We start from the raw sequence: 21,584 nt of genomic DNA on the forward strand, positions 1-21,584 counted from the left end.
GGAAGGGATTTCCTGTTAATGCTATTCAGCCAAGACCAGAAGTAATCTGTCAACCTTGTGACTACCTACTGAAGGTTAAGAGATAGACATTCCCTCTCTTTTATCCACTTCTTCCTTCTTCACTCTGTTTCAGGAAAATGGTATTGATCACTTTTGCTCCAAGATGAGGTCAGAAGTTTCCATTATCCAATCATCCATCCATTCATTCATTCACTTATATATACATAAATATCAATGACAAAATTTTCTTTTTCCACAGCAATTGCTAGAAGTCTGGAGGAAAGATCACCTGAAGACCCCAACTCTGATACCTATGAGTGTGTGAAAAATATCATACTGACTTTAAAAATAACTCTTTAATCATATTCACATAAGAGGAATAAAGGGCAGCACCAGGCTGACTAGGGAAGGGAGCAAGTTCTCCCTCTGTCCAGATGTCAGCCTGGCACCGTTCTGAGATCACACACACAAGTAGGGCTGGGTGTGGAAGCAGAATAAGGGAGAGGACTGAAGAGACAAAGGTAAGAGGGGAGAGAAAGGGCTTGCAGTAGTCTCAGTCGGTGGACTCCAACACAGATTCACTCAGCGCAAGGTCCCAGTAGTGCTCAGCCCCATGCTTTTTGAAATGCTCCCGAGCCATGTTCTCTGTAGGGCACTGTTTGAACTTCATCTCCCCAAAGCTCCGGTCTTTGGCTGTACCCTGGGAAAGAGACAAAGCATGTAATAGAGACACTACAATTTCTAACTTAAATCAGATATAATAGTCTCTTATAAAACCTGGTAACACCGTGCAGCAACGTGTCTAGCTGAAAGTGATTTTATGGTAAAAACAATTCTAACCTCTACCCCCCTGGGTATCTGCCAAGTTCTCATGACTTTCTATGGGTTTGTTTTTTTAATTGAATGCAGGATTTCTGTGTTCTGGTACCTGGATGGAAGAGTATGTCAGGAAGGACTATGGGAGATGGGATGAACTTGTTTCCTACCAGGCCTCTAGGACCTTTGAGGAGAAAGGAGTTAGAGGCTAAAAGGACTCTTTTCACAAGACTTAGTGAGATCTTAATACGAGCGGGAGGGTTTGGGGCCCAATGACAAAGAATAATACAGGGGTGAGGGGGAGAGAGGAATGGGCGTGAGGGGGGCTACTTGCAGACAACTACAACAGAAAGATACAGTACTTGGTGGAATCATGTTCTCACCAAAGGCTGCAATGTCAGTCACAAATGCAACCTCAAGAGGCTTTTCAGAGACCAGATTCCACAAAGGAGGCAAGAGCAGAACTTGGCTTGTTTCTGAATCTGAGAGACAATTCCTGAGGACTCTCAGAGGTAAATGAAGAGAATTTTAAAGAGATGATGGGGCTGGAATATTAAATATGCAAGTGGTGACTTATGAGACACAGAAACAGTTATAATGCTTATTATCACCTAATTAGTATGCATAAATTGGAGGAATCTGGGATAAGACAGGACACATGGAAAACAATCAGTAGCAATTACCTATAGAGTGGTCTTAAGGAATCAGGGAGCTGGAAGGGACTATTTCAGTCAGGCTCTGTGTGGTTAGAATGTATTCTAATGAGCATTCACGACTTTTGAATTAAAATACTACTTTTTTTGGCCACACTTCGGGGCATGCAGGATCTTAGTTCTCTAACCAGGGACTGAACCCATGGCCCCTGCAGAAGTGTGGAGTCTTAATCACTGGACCACCAGGGAATTCCCAAAGTACTACTTTTATAATAAAGAACTGGTTCCAAAACATGAGCACATTTTAAAACTAGAAGATACTCATGTATTCAACCTAAAAGAATAAAATGAAAAAATTAAATCAACACAAAGGTAGAAAATACTTACAATGCATAAAATGTATTTTGAAGTGGTAATATAAAGGATTACTGCAGTATATCAAGTTAAGAGTACAGTTACTGAGGAAAGAAACCTTTCATGCTTTCTGGAGAAATAGGACAATATTTTACATTCCACAAAGGGTGAATGAGCCCTTAGTTCACAACTTGGCCTGAACAAGCATATTCACTCATTTATTCATTCTTCAGAACTAATAGTGGTTCACTAAGAAAATTTTAGGGATGAAAGGATTGTACAACCATAAGAATCTTCCATTTAAACAGTAATTTAGTCACATTTTACAAAGCATCATTACATAATAATTAGGTTTTCCACACACACAAAAAAAAACAATAGCGAGGGAAAATAATATCCACATTTTATAGACAAAGTAACATTATTTCATATTAAGTGTTACTTCATTGCCCAGTTGCACAGCTAGTAAGTGGTACTGACAACTTAGTCAACTTTATATTCTTTTTTTTTTTTGGCCATGCCATGCATGATCTTAGTTACCCAGCCAGGGATCAAACCCATACCTCCTGCATTGGGAGTGTAGCATCTTAACACTGGACCACCAAGGAAGTCCGCAACTTTATACTCTTAAGTCTAGTACTTCTCTCACTATATCCAAAGAAAAATCCTACAATTCATTTCCCTCTTTCCAAGTGTCATATCCATGACTGTGAAATAAATAAACGGAGAATTTGTATTCTTGCCACCAGTTTTCCATAGTTTTCCCCAGATGGCATAAACTATATACCCATCAGTTTAACTAGAATATAACCAGGAAGGACTTGCTGCCAAATACTTAACAATGAATTCCAAAAAGAAACACAAATTACTTAAGGGATTAGTTATTATTTATAAACAGTCAGGAATTAGCTAAAGTTTTGCCTCACTGTTTAACAGAGGATCACCTACCTCCCAGACTAGTACACATTTGTTGGTTTTCTTCACAGCTTCCTCATCAGATTCCTCATCATCTGGAAAAGACAATATAGCTAAATCTTGCTCTAGACTTATACTAGACACCAAGATTTAGATTCCAAACAAATAGTATTCAAGCCTACCCAAATTCTTTTAAATATTACCACTTTTTCTCATGTATTGGGATCAACTATCTTCTGTTACTCTTTATTTCCCCCCAATTAGACTGATATCTCCTATCCAGCAGGGACATTAATTAATTCAACAAACATGGATTGAGTACCAACTCTGTGTCAAGAGCTGTGCCAAGTACTGGGAATAAGGAGATAAAAGAACAATAAAAACTTGTCCTAAGCACTTCAGATGCCAAAACAATAGAGTCCATTCTCAAGGAGTTTTTAGGCTAATGAAAAAGGGCAAATATATGGAATGAAAATATCTTAGAACACTTGCAAAACAAAATACAGGTCAATTATCATAAAAAGTGTACTTTAAGTACAAAAATACAATGAGGAAGAACAAAAAGTATAAGGCCAAAGTTATGAGAAATAAGGTTCTCTGCACATGGTAAATGCTAACCCAGGTCTTCAAAGAATAGAAGAATAAATTTTGATGTAAGAATGATGGCCAGGAGGATGTCAAACAAATATATACAAGATAAGCGTGGGGAAACGAAAAGTATATTTTTCTGAATGAAGCAGAACTTTTTTTGGTCTAAAAAATTTTTTTTGCCTTCAATCCTCTAAAAAGCTTTTTATCAAAAAACTATACAATATAGACAATGCACATATGAGCGTGCAGCTTGCTGAAAATTCACAAACTAAATGTACTCATGTAGCCGGTATCCAGATTCTGGGCTAACAGAGAAACCAGCAAGTAGAAAGACCTTACAGGACAGGCAGGAGAATAACTAATATTCATACAGTAAATACTTTATGAATGTCTAGCATATTTAAAGTCCAAAAGGGTTTTTCTAAAATTCTTGAACATTATCTAGTATCTGCAAGAGTGTTAGAGAGAGGGAATAGATGAATGGACCAAGTACCATCCCACCCACCTCCCACTTAATCCCCTCTAACCCCCATTCACCATCTCCCTTTGTATTAGATGTCTGTTCATCCCACTTTATCCGATGCAGCATGAGACGCTTAAATTTCTTCTGGGCCTTGGGGCCTAGAAACAGAGAAGAAGAATTTTGCCAGAGTTGTGGAAGACAATGGGGTAGAAGGAACCTCTGAGCTCACTCAACGCTCAGACATTAATATGGTAGCTGAAGCAATCCCAGGAACCACATCTTAGGTTCTTCTACTTCAATAAATAAAGAAACAGAGGCCCAAGATATTTGACACAGGTGTGACTCTAAGGTGCCATCTTTTCCTCCTTTCTCCCCACCAGGCTCGTCACTCCAAGGCCTAGTTGCCTCACGTGTTTCAGACTCACCCCCTTCCACTACTACCACGTTGACATCCTTGTGCAGTACCACCACCCCTGTCAGGTACAGCTGCCCCGCATTGGCCTCAATCTTGAACTTCTTGGCTGGGTTGCTCAAATTTCGAACTCTGGAGAAGGGAAAGTTTAGTTATGGGCTTCATTTTAGCATCAGTAGCTGACTGAATGGAATGGCAAATAAAGATGGGTCCAAAATAATTTTCTTTCTAAAAACAAAGGCATTTGGAGGAGGCAAATATACTAATGCTTGAAAGGTAGAATTGATGAATCTAGAAGTATTTCTACTGGCTTAAACTTCTTCAAAGTCTAGCACAGTACACTTTACAAAGTAGCAGGTAATCAAAATTTACTCTAAGGAGAGCTATTACCCATCATCCACAAATATTTATATGCTTGTTTATTCTTGACAATATAAAGTTCAACAAATTCTTTGCCCTCTAGATGCTTATAATATAAAGTAGTCACAATGCTATGCATGCAAATTTCTATAAGAATACACGAAAAACTGTTAAGAGACAATTACCCATAGTGAGTGGTCCTGAGGATCAGAGAATAGGAAGGGGACTTTTTCAGTAAGTGTCCTTCTCTATTGCTAGAATGTTTTTTATCTTAGTAAGCATTCACTACTTTTATAATAATGTACCATTTCTATAATAAAGAACTAGTTACTAAACATGAGCACATCTAAATAAAAGACATATATGTACTTGACATAAAAGAGTAAAATGAAAACATTAAATCGACACAAACGGTAGAAAATAATTAGTTAGTTAAGTCGCTCAGTCGTGTCCGACTCTTTGCGACCCCATGGACTGTAGCCCACCAGGCTCCTCCATCCATGGGATTCTCCAGGCAAGAATACTGGAGTGGGTTGCCATTTCCTTCTCCAGGGGATCTTCCCAACCCAGGGATCGAACCCAGGTCTCCTGTATTAGAAGCAGACGCTTTAACCTCTGAGCCACCAGGGAAAATAATTACAACACATAAAGTCCATTTTGGAGTGGAAAATAAAAGGATTACTTCAATACACTAGGATAAGGATACAGTCAACTGAGAAAAAAAACTTTTAATGTTTCCTAGAAAAAGAGTATTTTATGCTTCATAAAGAATGAATGAGCCTTAGTTCACATCTTGACCTGAACAAGCATATTCACATTCATTCTTCAGAACTAACATTAGTTCACTAAGACCTCAGAGACAGAAGAGTAAGTTTTTAACCCTCATCGCTATAAAAGATCTACTAGCTCTTGAAGTATACCAGGATCATTAAAGAGTAGAGTTGATGTTAGGTATGCTTTATACCAGTGATTCTGCCTTGAGCACTTGGAAAATGTTTTGGTATTTCTAAGGGAAAGGCTGGCCCAGTCTGGACACCTACCTATATACAGATATGTGTACCCCCTGTGAAATGTCTTCTTTAAGCTTTTTAATTTTCTTGACCTTTCTCTGTTCTGCTGTAAGTTTTCGGGCAGCATTGGCCTCTTCATGCGCTCTGTCGTGACAGGAAGGACATCCACAAGTGAGAAAGGCATTGAAGATCAGAAGCAGGGCTGAGGGAAAGAGAGAGCAACGGAGAACTCTCCCCTCCCTCCAAATATGGATCCCCCAGAAGAGTTCGGGAAAGGTACCTGCCCTGGGTTTCCACCCAATCCCATGGCACTTACTTCTGTCTTTTTGCCATCTGAGCTCTGACATGGGCTTCTACCTTCGTGGGGTCTTGAACAGCTTCTGTTCCTAAGACTCGCATCAGATTTGAAATTCTCACTGCAGTGAAGAGTTGAGAGAGATTAATTTCCTAAGTCACCACTCCAGCTAGGGTAATCTGGCAATCTCTTCCTACCAATTCATATTGTTCACCTATTTCAAATATGCTCAAAACTCACTTCCTCCAAATACTTCTACCTTGAAAGCCTAATTAATTCAGCATTTGCGGGAGGTCAATTAATCTCAATAACTGGTATACATATATTCACACTGCCTGAAAATTCGTGAAAGAAAACGAACTTAATTTTGTTGGCATTTTTCACGTTCACTGCAGCATTTAGTGAAAGATCCTATACATAACAGTGCTCACTCAAAATACTACTAACTGATACTGGAAACTATAGGAGTGAGGTTTTTTAAACTGCATTTTCATTTTTTAAACATTTAAGAATTATGAATACAACAACTCTGGGCAAATACTCCAACTACTATCTCCATAAACTTCAAGACTATTATTCTTCCAGGAAGGTAAGAATGTTATATGGTCAATATTACTTAAGAAAAAGGCTTAAATGACCTGTACAATAACTGTGTTGACCTGACTTAATAAAGAAAGACAGTAGAAAATTTGGGAAAGGATAAACCAATGAATGATTCTGAGAAACAAAAGGCATTCAAATAGAGAGAGATACTAAAGATCCTCTAGAATGACAGGAAGAAAAACTTGCCACCCTTTCTTCCCTGCCTCTAAGATCTGTACCTTTGGGTTCTGGAGGAGGCATCAGGCCCAGCCTGACTTTCTCTTGTAGCTCCTTCTGTGCTTCCCTCCTCGTTTGCCTTCGAAGTTTCTTCTGTTCCTTCTTGGTCAGATATACTCCCAGAGTAACTGGTGTGTCATTGTCAACTGTCAGGCAGAGAAATGAATATACCAAAGCAAGAAGCATATTACAGGGATATAAGTGAGTATCAATCACATTAAAAAGAACTTTACAGCAACACAGATGGACCTAAAGATTGTCAGACTGAGTGAAGTAAGTCAGACAGATAAAGACAAATATACAATGCTTTTATGTGGAACCTAAAAAAAGAGCACAAATGAACTTATCTTTTAATAAGACAGAAATAGTTACAGCCGCTGAAAACAAACTTAAGCCTACCAGGGACTGTGGGGAGAGGGATAAATTAGAGGACTGGGATTGACGTATACCCATTACTTAATAAGGATCTACTACATAGCATAGGGGACTCTACTCAATACTCTATAATGGCCTATATGAGAAAAGAATCTAAAACAGAGTGGGTTTATGTATAAATGCTATACTTACTGTGCTGTACACCTGAAACTAATACAACATTGTAAATCAATTATGTCCCAATAAAAAATTTTTTTAAAAAAGGACCTTTACCTTGTTTTTAGTTATTTTTAGGTCATCATAGTAGTATTACAGTTATGTTTTTATTAAGTATTCTTGGAACTTCCCTGGTAGTACAGTGCCTAGGACTCTGTGCTCCCAATTCAGGGGGCCTGGATTCAATCCCTGGTCAGGAAAACTAGATCTCACATGGTTCAACTAAGAGTTCGCATGCCGCAACTAAGACCTGGTGCAGCCAAACAAATAAATAAATACTAAAAAAAAAAAAAGGAGTAAAAAGTATTCTTATCTTTCATGAGTCATGTTCTAACTTGTTTTTCTTTAAGCAACTGAACTCTTTAATAAACTGAAATGTGGTGGATATCGAAAAAATGATTAGAGCTGCTCTGACTGCTCTGTGTGAGGATTTGGGGTAGGCAGAGGGCATCCAGAACCCCATCTGGATCCTACCTACTAAACCTCAAGGTGTCTATGGAATCCAACTTGAAAACCACTGGCCAAGATGATGAAATTCTAATTTAAGAGTTACAGGGATTAATTAGGAAAAATCCTCTGGGCTCCCAAGTCAATTTATTAAAACAAACCCCCTACATTCTTCTAATGATTCACACTGAAGACAACTAAATAGATTCTGATTAAGTACAATTCAGTGGTTATTACCTTTTTATTATCTCAAAGTCTCAATCTATTTTTCTGAATTTATTAGAGATCCTGATAAGCAAATTTACTGAGTAAAAACTAACCTTCTCTGTTCATCTCAAATCTGATCAAAGTGTTAGCAACTTCTGTGATCACTTGAAAAAGGAATGTCAGTTAGTGTTATCTGTACATATGAGAAAATTCTGCATTGTAAGTGATTTATCCAGGGGTTTTAGGTACAACTAAAACCCATCTCCTCTGACTAAGCCAACAGACTTTCGATACAAAACAGATAAACAGAAAGGCTGAGGACAAGGCAGACTGAAGATGGCAGGGGTTTAGTGGTGGTTTGCTAGACTAGAGTTGGGAGTCAACACTACTGCAAAAGCCCAATGTGAAATACAGATATACATCCGTGAGGCCATCTCTAGTTTAGACCTCAATGCTCTGTAACAGCTTCACTGTCCAATACTGTAGCCACTAGCCACATGTACTATTTAAACTGAAATTAAAATTGAAAAAAAAATTTAAAAAATCAGTCCCTCAGCTATATTAGTGCAACTCAGTTTTCAAGTTCTCAGTAGTCATGTGTGAATAGCAGCTATAGTACAGACAGCCCAGACAGAGATTACATCCATTATCACATAAATTCCTATGGGCTAATACTTCTCTAGAGCTTTGACCGAGTAATCTCTACATTACCTGGAGGGTTGAGCTGGGCTGGATGTTCAACAAGATTTGTGATTCCAAAATAATCTTCTCTCTTGGGATTTTCCTCTGTACTAAAATTGGAGGAAGAAGGGAAAACAGGATATGTGGGTAGAGACAATTCCAAGAGAGAGGCAATCTCAGAAACACAATGAAAAAATCCACTTGCCATAGTGTATTCTAGTACTTATTAAAAGTATTTGCATATCTATATATGTAATTAGATTACATATAATTTTCAAGATAAGAAAATGGTCCCACTAAGGTTGGATGCACTCTCTACACCAGTCATTCTCAACCTTTTCTACCCTAACACACTTAACAGATACCATATTCTGTCATTAGTAACAATAATTCTCTGGGACAGTGGTTGACAAAGGAGGCATAAGGAAAGGCTGAAGCACAGTCCCCTTAAGTCATGTATCAGAATAATGGAGCAGATATGATTAAAGCTCTCTGAATGTTTCTTATATACTTTATCATTCTCTCCCTCATCAACTAAGAATCCTTTCTCTATTCTAGGACTGGATCTTTAAAAAATTTAAGCATCTGTTATAAGTAGCAAAAGAAGGTAATTAAGAAAACAAATATGCTAAAAACACTAACAATGTATAACAAAGCAAGCAGAAAATATCTGTGTCCAATCCTCCTACACTGATTGACCCAAAAAACTAAAATCAACCTGTAGAACATGTTCTTTATGGAGCCTGTATATGGTTATCTATTTGGCTTAGATTTAAAATTTTTACTTAATGCACAAGTACCATCTTTCGCATTATAACTCTAGCTTTATTAAAAGGTATTAACCAACAAACTCACAGGTCAAAGCCATTGGGAATGATGTAAGAGTCCCACCACTCAATTTCAGGGATGTCACCTTCCTTCAATTCCTTCTTAGGAGCAATGAGGGCCAGTCTAGTTGAAGTATGAATGCCTGTTTTTCGAGCAGCCTGTGAGATCTCTGCCTGCAGCTTCTCTAGTTGAGCCTAAAGACAAGGTAAGACAAGAAGATAAACTGGAATCACAGAAAATAGGGAAGTAGTAGAATCCCAAATCTTAAAACACTCCCTTGTGGAACTCTTTATATATAACACAACAAATTCAGATTTTCTGAAAGCTAAGAAAAAAGAGCTGTTCTGCTTTACTTTATTCATTACTTGGTTGATTTCCATATATTTGGCTCTCATCATCACCCCTCTATCCCAGTGCGTGCCTGCAGCAAATATGCAGAAATGGAATTCTATGGAAAACTTCTGAGAGGATGAAAACAAGAAGGTCAAAGTCATTGAATATATGGTCAATTAAACTATCCAGGAATGTGGACTGTCTGCAGCAAATTTTAATAGCAGGCTAGTTTTCCTCAGACGTCCTGAGGTTTCTGAACAGTTTCCCTCCACTGATTGTTGTATGTAGAGAATTTTCAAATTCAATTTCCTTTCTACCTAAGTAGAACGTAAGTAACTGAGAAACCAAATCACTAAAAATCAAGTATTCCAGGAATACAGTATTTTAAAAATTACTCATTGCTTTACTACTTATTTATCTAATTGCCAAAAACATACAGAGAATTAAGTTGACAGTATTTCAGGATTATATTCAGTTTCCTTTGTCACCTTCCTAACTTCTTCAAATTTCTAGATTTTATTCTAAGCCAGATACCTTTGTCCGTAATCGTTGGGCAATCTTTTCAAATTTGCCCTTGTCATGGAATTTAAAAGTGCGTCTCTGGCGCTGGGAAGGGGCAATAGAGACTCGTGGATCAAAAAAGGTATTAGATTCCATGTCTTCTGATGGCTTTTCTTTTAGCTGCTGCTTGAATTGTTCTCTCTTCACAGCCCGAATATTGGCCTTCAGAGTAGGCATTCTGTGTGTCAGCTCAATTTCCTTGCCTGTTGCATCTACAGTTCGACCTTGTTCATCAAGAATCAGTGGTGTAGGTTTAGTTTGATCTTTTAACTCCACCTTCCTGAAAAAAAGCCCAAAAAAGGAATAAATCCCATATAAAACAATAAGGCAGGCAAACAGACAAAAAATAAAAACAAATCAAAACCCACAAGAGACAATTAGATTACAAAATTCTAAGGAATATAAACCCATCAATGAATAATAACATCTTGACTGAATATATGAAGCTGGACAGTTGAGTATGGAGTATAATCAGATGAAATGAACTTACAAATTACAATGGGAAGAAGTTAGAATCCTATCATTCTTTACTCCTGAATTCTTGAGTCAGGGAATGGCAAACCAATTGAGGTGCTAAAAATAAAGCCTATCACTTTTACCCAGTTGCACAGAACGCTCAGATCTGGTCTCACACAATGTGGTCTAATGGAAATAGCTCTTGAGTTAGGAACCAGGAGACCTGATCCTATTCCTAGCTCTAGTACTGGAGGAATAATCTTAATTTTAGTTTTACCATTCGTAACAAGAAGATAATTAAACTCTGCAACAAGGAAACCAAGAGAATAAATTCAATTGGTATTTACTGAACATATGTAAGAAATATGAAACTAAGAAATGATTTAAGTTCCTTGGAAGAAAAGGATCAGTAACACTTAAAGGTATTTATTGCTTCTCAAGCTTCAGAAAAAAAGAGTTCCATGAAATAGATACTCACGGGGGAGCAATGCCCATAGCATGGAGATTGGCCAGGCCCACCATGTTGGCATTGCCGATGAGACCTGGCTTCAGTGCCAGCTGGGCTTGGATGCGGGCTTGTAGTTCAGCTGCTTTCCTTGCCTTCTCAATGGCATCATTCATGAAAGTGGCAGCCTGAGAGGGCTGAATAGTGTTGCCAATTGGAAGTCGCTCTGGTTGGGAGGATGAAGGAGTCTTTGGCTGTGAGATAGAGAAAAAGAAATCAGAATCAGAAAAAATTAACATAGGCAAACAGATCTCTCTCTTTTACACACACACACACACACACACACACACACACGGAGCGGTGGACTGTGGTAAATTGAGGGTGGAACATGCAGTCATTTTCTGGACTCTCATTTGAGTGGGTGGCAAGAAATTATGTGTTTAACAGTCTTCTTTTCAGAGAAACCTGAAAAGAGGTTACAATACCTGAGGTGTAGGGGGGCTAATGAAGCTCAGTTGCTTTTTCCTTTCCTCAATTTGCCGTGTTGCTGCTTCCATCATCTGTTTGATCTGCTCTCAGTGGAGTAAAAAGTTGAAAAACAGTTAACATCTCTTCTTTATTTCTCCCATACAGGTTCCCAAACTCAAAGGGCTTTTAGATCTAGAGAAACCAGTATTTTTTTAATGATCCCATTATATTCTGCCTGTACCATAGGCTAGCAAATTTAGTAAAGATAAGCTTACACAGTTAATCACTGGAATTTTTCAACCTATCTTCCCAAGGCAGGACTGGCATGTTAAGTAGTAACACAGCTTGATGAGTAAGACTCTGGAGTCAGGGAAACCTGAGTTTGAATCTTAACTCTGCCATTTAATGCCTGTGTGACCCTGAACATGGTATTTAATTCTTAAATCTGCAAGTGTCTAAAAGGAGTAAAAACAGTACCTATCTTACAGGGCAACTGTGAACATTTAAATAATGCATGCAAAACTAATAGAATCCATAACATTATTAAAAAAAAAAAAACCAAAACACTACTGGTCCCTGAGTTCCTAGTTTGGGTAACCAGCGTCCACAATGTAGACTTGCTTCCTAGTCTCCATCAATTCCTTCCTCTGTCCTAAGGAAATTCAGAAAAATTAGCTTTGAGAACATGATCCAGTAACTCTTCTTGAATTTTCCAAAAGAGTCTGCTATCAAGGTGCTTCACGGTTATTTTTTTAAATTTATTTTTAACAATTTCTTAAATAGTGACATATTTACATAGTTTAAAATGCAAAAAGTATATTCTGAAAATATTTACTATTTATATGGTATCAGAATTTTTAAACAATGCCCATTTTAAATACACAGATAATTTCTATTTAAAAAAATACCAAGTCAATCTGAAATTATTTAAGTGGATTAAGCTTTCTGCATTATATTATTTGGAAATTCTTCTCTGCCATCATGCTGAGTTCTACTTATTTCAATAATTTTCTTAATGACACAGTGAGGTAGGTATTTGAGCAAATGACGTATGTAACACACCTTCCTTGAAACATAATAGGTGCTCAAAATGCTATTTCAATAGCCTTCAACTGGGCTGTTGTTGTTGTTATTCAGTCACTAAGTCATGTCTGACTCTGCGACCCCATGGACTATAGCCGGCCAGGATCCTCTGTCCATGAGATTACTCTGGCACGAAAACTAGACTGGGTTGCCATTTCCTTCTCCATTCAACTGGAATCTCTCCTGATTAAACCAAGAAATGATGAAACATAAAGCAGAAAAGAAAGTTTTCCCAATGCTAACATTTAGTTTAAATTAAGGACACAATAAATCCATCTCTTTCTTCTTCAGCTCTCAAAATCACTGCTTCCAGTTCTTAACTACTAACCTGGAGCTTAGTCAGCATGCCAGGACTCTCTGAGGGAGGCCCAGGGATCACTTCTGGCTCCTCTTCTACCTCCTCAAAACGAGGTATCCGTCGCTTCTTTACTCCTGATGATTCCTTGGAGATCTCAGAGTCATCACCAAATACTTCCTAAGGGAACCCAAGGTGAAAGAAGAGTTGTATCCCTGCCCATGGGAGAAGGGAAGAACAATTCTAGTCCTTATCAGTATTCTGTGGCTTTTCCCAGAGTCTTCTATACCCTCCACCAAATGGACCATTCACCCATCTCAACTTCATTATTTTCCTACTCCAGTCAAACAAATTTCATCCCCATATTCTTATAAATGTTCCCATCCCAAGGTCTTTGCAAATCTTACTGCCCACATTTGTAATTATCTCCCTCAACTTTTCCCCTAATCCAAACCCTGCCTAAAACTCACCTCCTCCAGGAAGTTTTCCTCATTAATAATCTCATCCCACTCTGATCATACTGTTGTTTCACATCCTTGTAGCACTTAAGAACTTGGTTCATACTAGGTAAAATTACATTGTTGATATTTGCTTGCCAAGTGTTAAGTCTTTCAATGTCACTATGTACTTTCTCCCAACTAGCGTCTAAGCTCTTCCAGGATAGGGGTTTTCTCTCTTCTTCAATATTCCCCAATAACACTTTGTTCTCATTTAACAATGGGAACTCAAATATGTTGACTAATTTGCAGGATGAACTTAACAGGACCAAGAGTGGCCAACTGGAAGGGACAATGGGAAAAAGCAAATGTACACACCGGTGGTAGGCTTTGGGTGACATCCCCTCTTCACTAGGAGGGCTCGTGTTTTGCAAGGACATATCCTCGGCCAGGGGCGAGCGCTTCCTGGAACTCCTACAGTTCAAGAAAAAGGACTCTCCCATAATATATTGTGTGGGATGGGGACTGAATGGACCAAAATGGGACCCAACTCCCAAGGCTACCTAGATTTCCTTCAATAAACCATTTTTATTAATCCCACCCAATGTAGTCACTTTATTTGTAGCAGGCCCTCAGCACTTATACAGTAGCATGTCCTACCAAAAACATAATCTTCACTCTACAGATCTGTGAATTTCTCCTTAAGTGTAACAAAATTCAACTAAGTCTGCAACTTTATAGTCAACCTTAAAATTTCCATGAAAACTGCTACTTGGATTTTATAATTTTGTGACTGTATTTTGTTCAGCCCTCCCATCCCTAAACCCTTGAACTGTAAATTCCTTTAAGGCAAGGACTATCTTTCATTCTTCTGATCACCCTGCAAAACCCTAAACACAAACAGCACACAAATCTCTATTTCCCTTGGTTCCACAGCTGGGTCAGGGACCAAACAGACACAGCTTATTCACTCTTGTGCCTCAGGAAAAGCAAAAGGATAGCCAAGGAATCAAAAGCACTTTGAAGGTTTGATGGAAGTCACAGAAAAGATTTTAAGAGACAGACAAAGAAAAGAGATAGATCAGCTACTTGACACTGTTAATACTGAAAGAGACCATGACCAATCAGCAGCTACCAGATAAAAAGTGAAGAAAGTAAGGGAGTAATGATGGTCCCTTTAAGTATTCCATTCATGGAGCCAGGTGACCGGCAATATGCTATACAGCAGAGTAGGCTCTCAGGACATACGGTAAAAAGTGAGTTCTTAGGTATCCCGTCTATAAGTCATTGCAGAGAAATATCTGAAAAGCAGGAACAATGAGGTCTATAGCTCAGGCAGCAGTGAAGTCACATTCTGAAGCAATCTATTAGGCCTCAAATAAATCAAAGCATAAAATCTTAAAGTAATCAATTTATTTATTTTTTAAAAAAGGAGATTTAGGGAAACATAAGAACCAAAACTCCTACCCGTATATGAAAAAGGACAAAGCAACCGTTTTCTTGGAACATTTTAACCCATGAACTTAGGCAGTTCATTACCATAAGATGGTGATAATACAATGTCACCCCTTCTACTTCTATATCTAAGTACCTCTCTTAAATATCAGGTATTCTACCAATGGATATTAAAGTGTGAGCCAGGTAAGCTCAGCAACTTTGTTACCATTCACAACACTCATCAGATAGTTAACCGTAACCTACCTTTAGCTCTCGTTTCCTGCTCCGGTCACTGCTGGACTTGGAATGCCTAGAGCTTCGGCCTTCCTCCACAGCTTCAAACAGTTTGTCCACAAATCGGAGAGTAGAATCATCAAGAAAAGGTTTCAGATGGTCTGACAAGAAAAAAAAGAGGTGGCAAGGTTGAAAAGGTATTTCGTCCAGATACCAACACTGGAATTTTATGCCTAGGAGGGAGGGAAATGCTTTCTTAAGTTTTTTGTAGGATTCTCATAAATTCTCTTACACTGAATGATTTTGCCCCATGAGATAAAAATACAGTTTTAATTTTTTGGAGTAGGAAGTAGCAGAGCCAGAGCAACCTGTTTAGGCTGAGCATCAAAGTTTAGGATGAATAACCACTATAACTTTTCCTAAACTGAAAGCTGGAGGAGACTACCATTAACAAAATCTACCTCCTTCAACTTTTTAAATGTATTTTATAGAGACGTCTATATGTTTAGATGTTGACCTGAATATACCCATCTGACCTTAGCATATTTCCTAAGTAAATATAATTTAGGTAACTCAGTGCAGCTGTCAAAGGAAATAAGTCTGAGATTCAAAATATGTCACAAATAGTATTAAAAAAAAAGAAAAAGAAAAATTAATTATTTAGGCTATTTACATTATAATGGAGAGTGAAAAAGCCACCTTAAAACTAAATATTAAAAAAACTAAGAGGATGGCATCTGGCCGCATCATTTCACAGCAAATAGAAGGGGAAAAGCTGGAAGCAGTGACAGATTTCCTCTTCCTGGGCTCTAAAATCACTGCAGATGGTGACTGCAGCCATGAAATTAAAAGACATTTGCTTCTTGGCAGGAAAGCTATGGCAAATCTAGACAGTGTGTTAAAAAGCAAAGACATCACTTTGCTGACAAAGGTCCATACAGTCAAGGCTATGGTCTTTCCAGTAGTCATGTATGGTTGTTGAGAGCTGGACCATAAAGAAGGCAGACAGTTGAAGAACTAATGGTTTCAAACCCTGGTGCTGGAGAAGATTCTTGAAAGTCCCTTGGCCAGCAAGGAAATCAAACTAGTCAATCTTAAAGAAAATCAATTCTGAGTATTTTATTTAGGATTCATGCTAAAGCCAAAGCTCCAATACCCTGGCCACCTGATGCAAACAGCCAACTCACTGGAAAAGACCCTGATGCTGGGAAAGATTGAAGGCAGAAGGAGAAGATGCCAACAGAGGATGAGATGGTTGGATGGCATCACCAATACAATGGACATCAACTTGGGTAAACTCCAGGAGATGCTGAGGGACAGGGAAGCCTGGTGTGCTATAGTCCATGCGGTTATGAAGAGTCGGACACAACTTGGATACTGAACAACAACAATTATAATGCAAGAGAAAATAAAATGTGGCCTGACCTTTTTTTAGATGCTCCTAACATAGAGAATTTTGGGGAAGTTCAAAGCAGCATTTGTAGTCATCTAATATGTTAACCCAAAAGATTCAGAAAGATCACACATACCAGCTGCTTTCTTCTTGTCCATGCCCTTCCCCACACAGTTCAGTGCTGCTGTGACCACTGTGGGCTCCGAGAAACCCAGCACCCTCTTCACTGTCTTCTCTATCCATGGTTTCAATTCATCCAGCTCCCTCTTAGATAGCGCCATTCTTTGGGAAAAGGAGGATAGCTCAAAACAGGATTCAATACTGCACCTAAAAAGAAATCAGTAAAGTTAGAGGACAGGAAAAGACTAAAAGGACCCCAGGCAATGATTAATATATCAGGAACGCTTTCCCCACTGCTATTCTCAATCCTGGGCAAGTTCCTCTAACTTCATTTCAAGCCAAATACTCTCAACTTATACTTCAAAACAGAAAGAACTACATTCTGTTTTTTAACCCTAACTCAGTAATATCATCAGCTAATCAATGAAATCTGTGGAATAAACAAACAACCCTTAGGAAGAACCTAGTCTAAGAAATGAGTTCTAGCTTCTTTTCTGATTATCATATTCAACAAGGACTGTCAAACATATAACATGAAAACAAGACTGAAAAAGCCCACTCACAGGCCAACTTTTCTATTCTTCCTACTTCCAGGCAGGCATTCCTTAACCCAGGGCTTCTTTTAAGGGACACAAATAAGAGATGGCTTATCTGGGTTACATTTTACATTAAAGCTCCTAATCCTCAAGACTGTTCTGTCACATTTCTCTGTATTCATTGTGATCCCAGTGGGAATTCTGTACCCAGATCCTTTTCTTTTGTTCTACAGGGTCTCGGTCATAAATAATCCCTCAGTTCAGAAAAGGTTACCCTCATGCACTGTGGTGACCTGAATGGGAAGGAAGTCCAAAAGGGAGGGGATATATGTATATGTATGGCGGATTCATTCTGCTGTACAGTAGAAACTAACACAACATTGTAAAGCAACTATACTCCAATAAAAATTAATTTAAAAAAAGATTACCCTCATTTTGGATGTACTCTTTTCACCTTTATTCGTCTACTTTTTAGCTTAATAGAGAAACCATCATACAAGACTCTACAACAATCTGTTATTTAATGCAAATTGGTACAATTCTTAAACTTTATTCATGTTTACAGTCTTATCTCCTACTGAAATCTCAAAACTCTACATGAGCAGAAAGAAAATTTTATTTCTATAATTTTCTCCATATTGTCTAAAAGACAATAAATTAGACTGACCTCAATTCCAAGTTAACCTCCTCCCAGAAGTGCCACACATCAGGGTTCGATCTGGGTGTCAATTTTTCAAGATGTTTTAAGACATCTTTTCCCTAAAAGGTACAGCTTGATTAACTTCTAATTGTTGGCAGGTTTATCCTCCAGAAGACCTATTGCTAAATACTGTATGTAATTTTGGTATAACCATATGAAACTAGTAGCTTAAAGTCATGAAACTAGGGGTGTAATATTTTGTGCCTCAGTGACATGTAATATGAATAAATCTGCAGTGGCTTTATTTACCCATCAGGAGATAGCAGGATAGCCTATCAATCTCAACATGTTAACTGTGCATTGCTCAAAAGAAGCACATTCAGACACCATAGAGCGAAGAGCTCACACGCACCTCTAACATTTACCAGCCTTCTGACAAGTAACTCCTCTGAGCCTCAGTTCACTCATCCTACAAAATGAGGACAACTGTCATTCTTATAAGGCACTTAATTCATTCAATAGATATTTACTGCAAACCTAGTAAGTTTCAGGCAGCCTACTGAGTGCTGAGGATACACACAACGGTGAACAAGACAGGAATTCTTGCCTTAACAGAACTTATGTTCCACTGGAACTGAATCATAGGCTAGAAAGGGTAAACAATTTGAAAATCCAGAGTTACAAATGGGGCATCACTCTATTAGATGAAAGGTGTGCCCAAGCACTATACTAACAAATGTACACAACTTCAACCCATTTCTCCGTAAGATAACGTGCAAACTAAACAGCCAATAGGCAAAATAAAAGTTCCAAACAGTAATGAGCTTCGTCACTCATCAATTGTTCATCAGTAACTGCGTGGGGTAGGGGTGGGGTGTGGTTCTGGTGTGGAAGGAGAGGAAGGCAGAATGATCTTTGAATGAGCAGTGAACAGAATTTAATCTTCTGAAGGATTTCCTTTCTCTGTGTTCTTTGCTACAAGTCGAATTTCATCCCTGAAACTCCCATTCGTTTCTTTTTTGCTCTTTCCGTCTCTCTAACCAGCCCCCTACTCACCTGTTCTACCCCAACTCCTCATCTCAGGGCTAGTCCCCTCAGCTCGTCCCTTTCCCGCCCCCGCCCTTTCCCTCTCAACAACCTCATTCCAACCCGTTCTCCCACAGAACCTTGTTCTTTTCTCAGCTTCCTTTCCGCTGAACCTTCCCGTCTCTGTCCTTCTCTCGAACTGAACCCTACCCCAATCACTAGGACAACAGGACACCCTCTCCGGGCCCCGGGCCACTACTCACCTCACAAACTTCAGCCCCTGAGACGGAGCCCGAACGTTACACCGGAACCGGAAACGCTCTGGCCGCCCTCTGGCCTGCCGTCTCTACCGCCAAGGCCGCCGCCACGCCGCGGTCCCACAACGCGTGACGAGGGAGGGTGGGGCCGCCGGTTCGCGCAGCCGTAGTGGCTACTTTCCCCCCAAAGAGGGAGCGCATGCGTAGCGGAGCCCTAAAGTTTAACGTTTGCTAGTTCCTCGCCTCATTGGTTTCCCCAGGTAAAGGTGTGCAAACGTTAGTGTTACCTGAAGCATAAATTGGGCTGCCTGTAGTATTCCTTCCAGGCTTCCCTGGTAGCTCAGACGGTAAAGCGTCTGCCTGCAATGCAGGAGACCTGGGTTCGATCCCTGGATTCGATTCCTGGATGGTGAACATCCCCTGGAGAAGGAAATGGCAACCCAGTCCAATACTCTTGCGTGGAAAACTCCATGGATGGAAGTGCCTGGTAGGCTACAGTCATGGGATCGCAAAGAGTCGGACACGACTGAGCACCTGCACTTTCACGGGTAGTATTCCTAGTGTGGCGAATAAGTGCACTACGGTTATGCTAGAACTAAAAGCAGGGCTTCTGCTTTGGGGCTAAACCTGGACTTTCTAAAACAAAGTAAACCCTCCGAGAGTAGTGATCCCTAGCATCCCCTCCTTAGCTTTTGTCCCTAACTTAACACTGGTGTCGGAGATCACTCAGGAAAAGCGAGTATAGGATTCTGAAGATGGTAGCCCCTCCCCCCTTTTAGTGTTTTTTTTTTTCCCCTTCCATTCTTTCTCAGAACAAATAATGACTATCCATTACTATATGTCATGCATCCACTGAGATTCAGTATTACCTAATGATTTAAGCAAGAGCATGAGTTTTAAAGCCGTCTGTATTTATATTCCAGCTCTCCCACTCATTAGCTGTGACATTAGGCAAGTTCCTTAAGCTGTTTCCTCACCTGTAAAAGAAAAAAAAAAAAAAATCCACCTCATAGGGTTGTTGTGAAGACCACAGAGTGACAGTGCTTCTCAGAGAGTTCAGTAAAGCTGCTTGGTATATAACTATACATGTAGAGGTCCTAAACTTACATGACGAAGTCTAAACTCTTGATTCTAACCACCACCGTCTACCCCAAACCAGCTCCCAACACAGTCTCCCTCATCTCACTTAATGGCCACCATATTTTTACAGGTGATGAAAAATTGAAATTATAATGGAGTAATCATACTTTAAAAACCTTCATGACCCAGATAATCACGATGCTGTGATCACTCACCTAGAGCCAGACATACTAGAATGTGAAATCAAGTGGGCCTTAGAAAGCATCACTACGAACAAAGCTAGTGGAGGTGATGGAATTCCAGTTGAGCTATTTCAAATTCTAAAAGATGATGCTGTGAAAGTGCTGCACTCAATATTTCAGCAAATTTGGAAAACAGCAGTGGCCACAGGACTGGAAAAGGTCAGTTTTCATTCCAATCCCAAAGAAAGGCAATGCCAAAGAATGCTCAAACTACATGGTTGCACTCATCTCACACGCTAGTAAAGTAATGTGCAAAATTCTCCAAGCCAGGCTTCAGCAATACGTGAACTGTGAACTTCCAGATGTTCAAGCTGGTTTTAGAAAAGGCAGAGGAACCAGAGATCAAATTGCCAACATCCGCTGGATCATTGAAAAAGCAAGAGAGAGTTCCAGAAAAACATCTATTTCTGCTTAATTGACCATGCCAAAGCCTTCGACTGTGTGGATCACAATAAACTGTGGAAAATTCTGAGAGAGATGGGAATACCAGACCACCTGACCTGCCTCTTGAGAAACCTGAATGCAGGTCAGGAAGCAACAGTTAGAACTGGATATGGAACAACAGAGTGGTTCCAAATAGGAAAAGGAGTACATCAAGGCTGTATGTTGTCACCCTGCTTATTTAACTTCTATGCAGAGTACATCATGAGAAATGCTGGGCCGGAGGAAGCACAAGCTGGAGTCAAGACTGCAGGGAGAAATATCAATAACCTCAGATATGCAGATGACACCACCCTTATGGCAGAAAGTAAAGAAGAACAAAAGAGCCTCTTGATGAAAGTGAAAGAGGAGAGTGAAAAAGTTGGCTTGAAGCTCAACATTCAGAAAACGAAGATCATGGCATCCGGTCCCATCACTTCATGGCAAATAGTTGGGGAAACAGTGGAAACAGTGGCCAACTTTCTTTGGGGGGGCTTCCAAAATCACTGCCGATGGTGATTGCAGCCATGAAATTAAAAGATGCTTCCTGCTTGGAAGGAAAGTTATGACCAACCTGTTGCTGCTGCTGCTGCTAAGTTGCTTCAGTCATGTCCAACTCTGTGTGACCCCATAGGTGGCAGCCCATCAGGCTCCCGCATCCCTGGGATTCTCCAGGCAA

The 21,584-nt window shown here is 39.4% G+C and overlaps 1 protein-coding gene across 3 annotated transcripts; it reads right to left on the reverse strand.

The window, feature by feature from the left end:
- Nucleotides 1-461: 461 nt before the first annotated feature.
- Nucleotides 462-19,217, reverse strand: PRPF3 (pre-mRNA processing factor 3). 3 transcript variants are annotated; one of them, XM_068963753.1, is made up of 17 exons: nucleotides 19,170-19,189; nucleotides 17,908-17,999; nucleotides 16,721-16,911; nucleotides 15,222-15,352; nucleotides 13,117-13,263; nucleotides 11,723-11,806; nucleotides 11,271-11,491; nucleotides 10,310-10,616; nucleotides 9,470-9,636; nucleotides 8,645-8,724; nucleotides 6,691-6,834; nucleotides 5,891-5,990; nucleotides 5,605-5,718; nucleotides 4,218-4,336; nucleotides 3,867-3,950; nucleotides 2,772-2,833; nucleotides 462-700 (listed from the first exon to the last, which is right to left on the reverse strand). In XM_068963753.1, exons 3-17 carry the CDS (start codon nucleotides 16,863-16,865, stop codon nucleotides 554-556), a joined length of 2,052 nt encoding a protein of 683 aa, XP_068819854.1. In that variant the 5' UTR covers nucleotides 16,866-16,911; nucleotides 17,908-17,999; nucleotides 19,170-19,189; the 3' UTR covers nucleotides 462-553. The 3 variants fall into 3 exon arrangements, with proteins under 3 accessions (XP_068819854.1, XP_068819855.1, XP_068819856.1); XM_068963754.1 differs by lacking the exon at nucleotides 17,908-17,999 and having other exon boundaries at nucleotides 19,170-19,217; XM_068963755.1 differs by lacking the exons at nucleotides 16,721-16,911; nucleotides 17,908-17,999; nucleotides 19,170-19,189 and adding an exon at nucleotides 13,899-13,994 and having other exon boundaries at nucleotides 15,222-15,279.
- Between the last annotated feature and the right edge of the window lie 2,367 nt (nucleotides 19,218-21,584).

Source organism: Capricornis sumatraensis, chromosome 2 (assembly GCF_032405125.1).
Source record: "Capricornis sumatraensis isolate serow.1 chromosome 2, serow.2, whole genome shotgun sequence".
NCBI lineage: Eukaryota > Metazoa > Chordata > Mammalia > Artiodactyla > Bovidae > Capricornis > Capricornis sumatraensis.

Coding starts and splice junctions, on each gene's coding strand:
- PRPF3 (XM_068963754.1), bottom strand. CDS start 16,865: ATGGCGCTATCTAAGAGGGAGCTGGATGAATTGAAACCATGGATAGAG. Junction 13,264..15,221: donor GCAGGAAACGAGAGCTAAAG/GTAGGTTACGGT, acceptor GGGTTCCCTTAG/GAAGTATTTGGTGATGACTC. Junction 5,719..5,890: donor CAGATGGCAAAAAGACAGAA/GTAAGTGCCATG, acceptor CTGTCACGACAG/AGCGCATGAAGAGGCCAATG.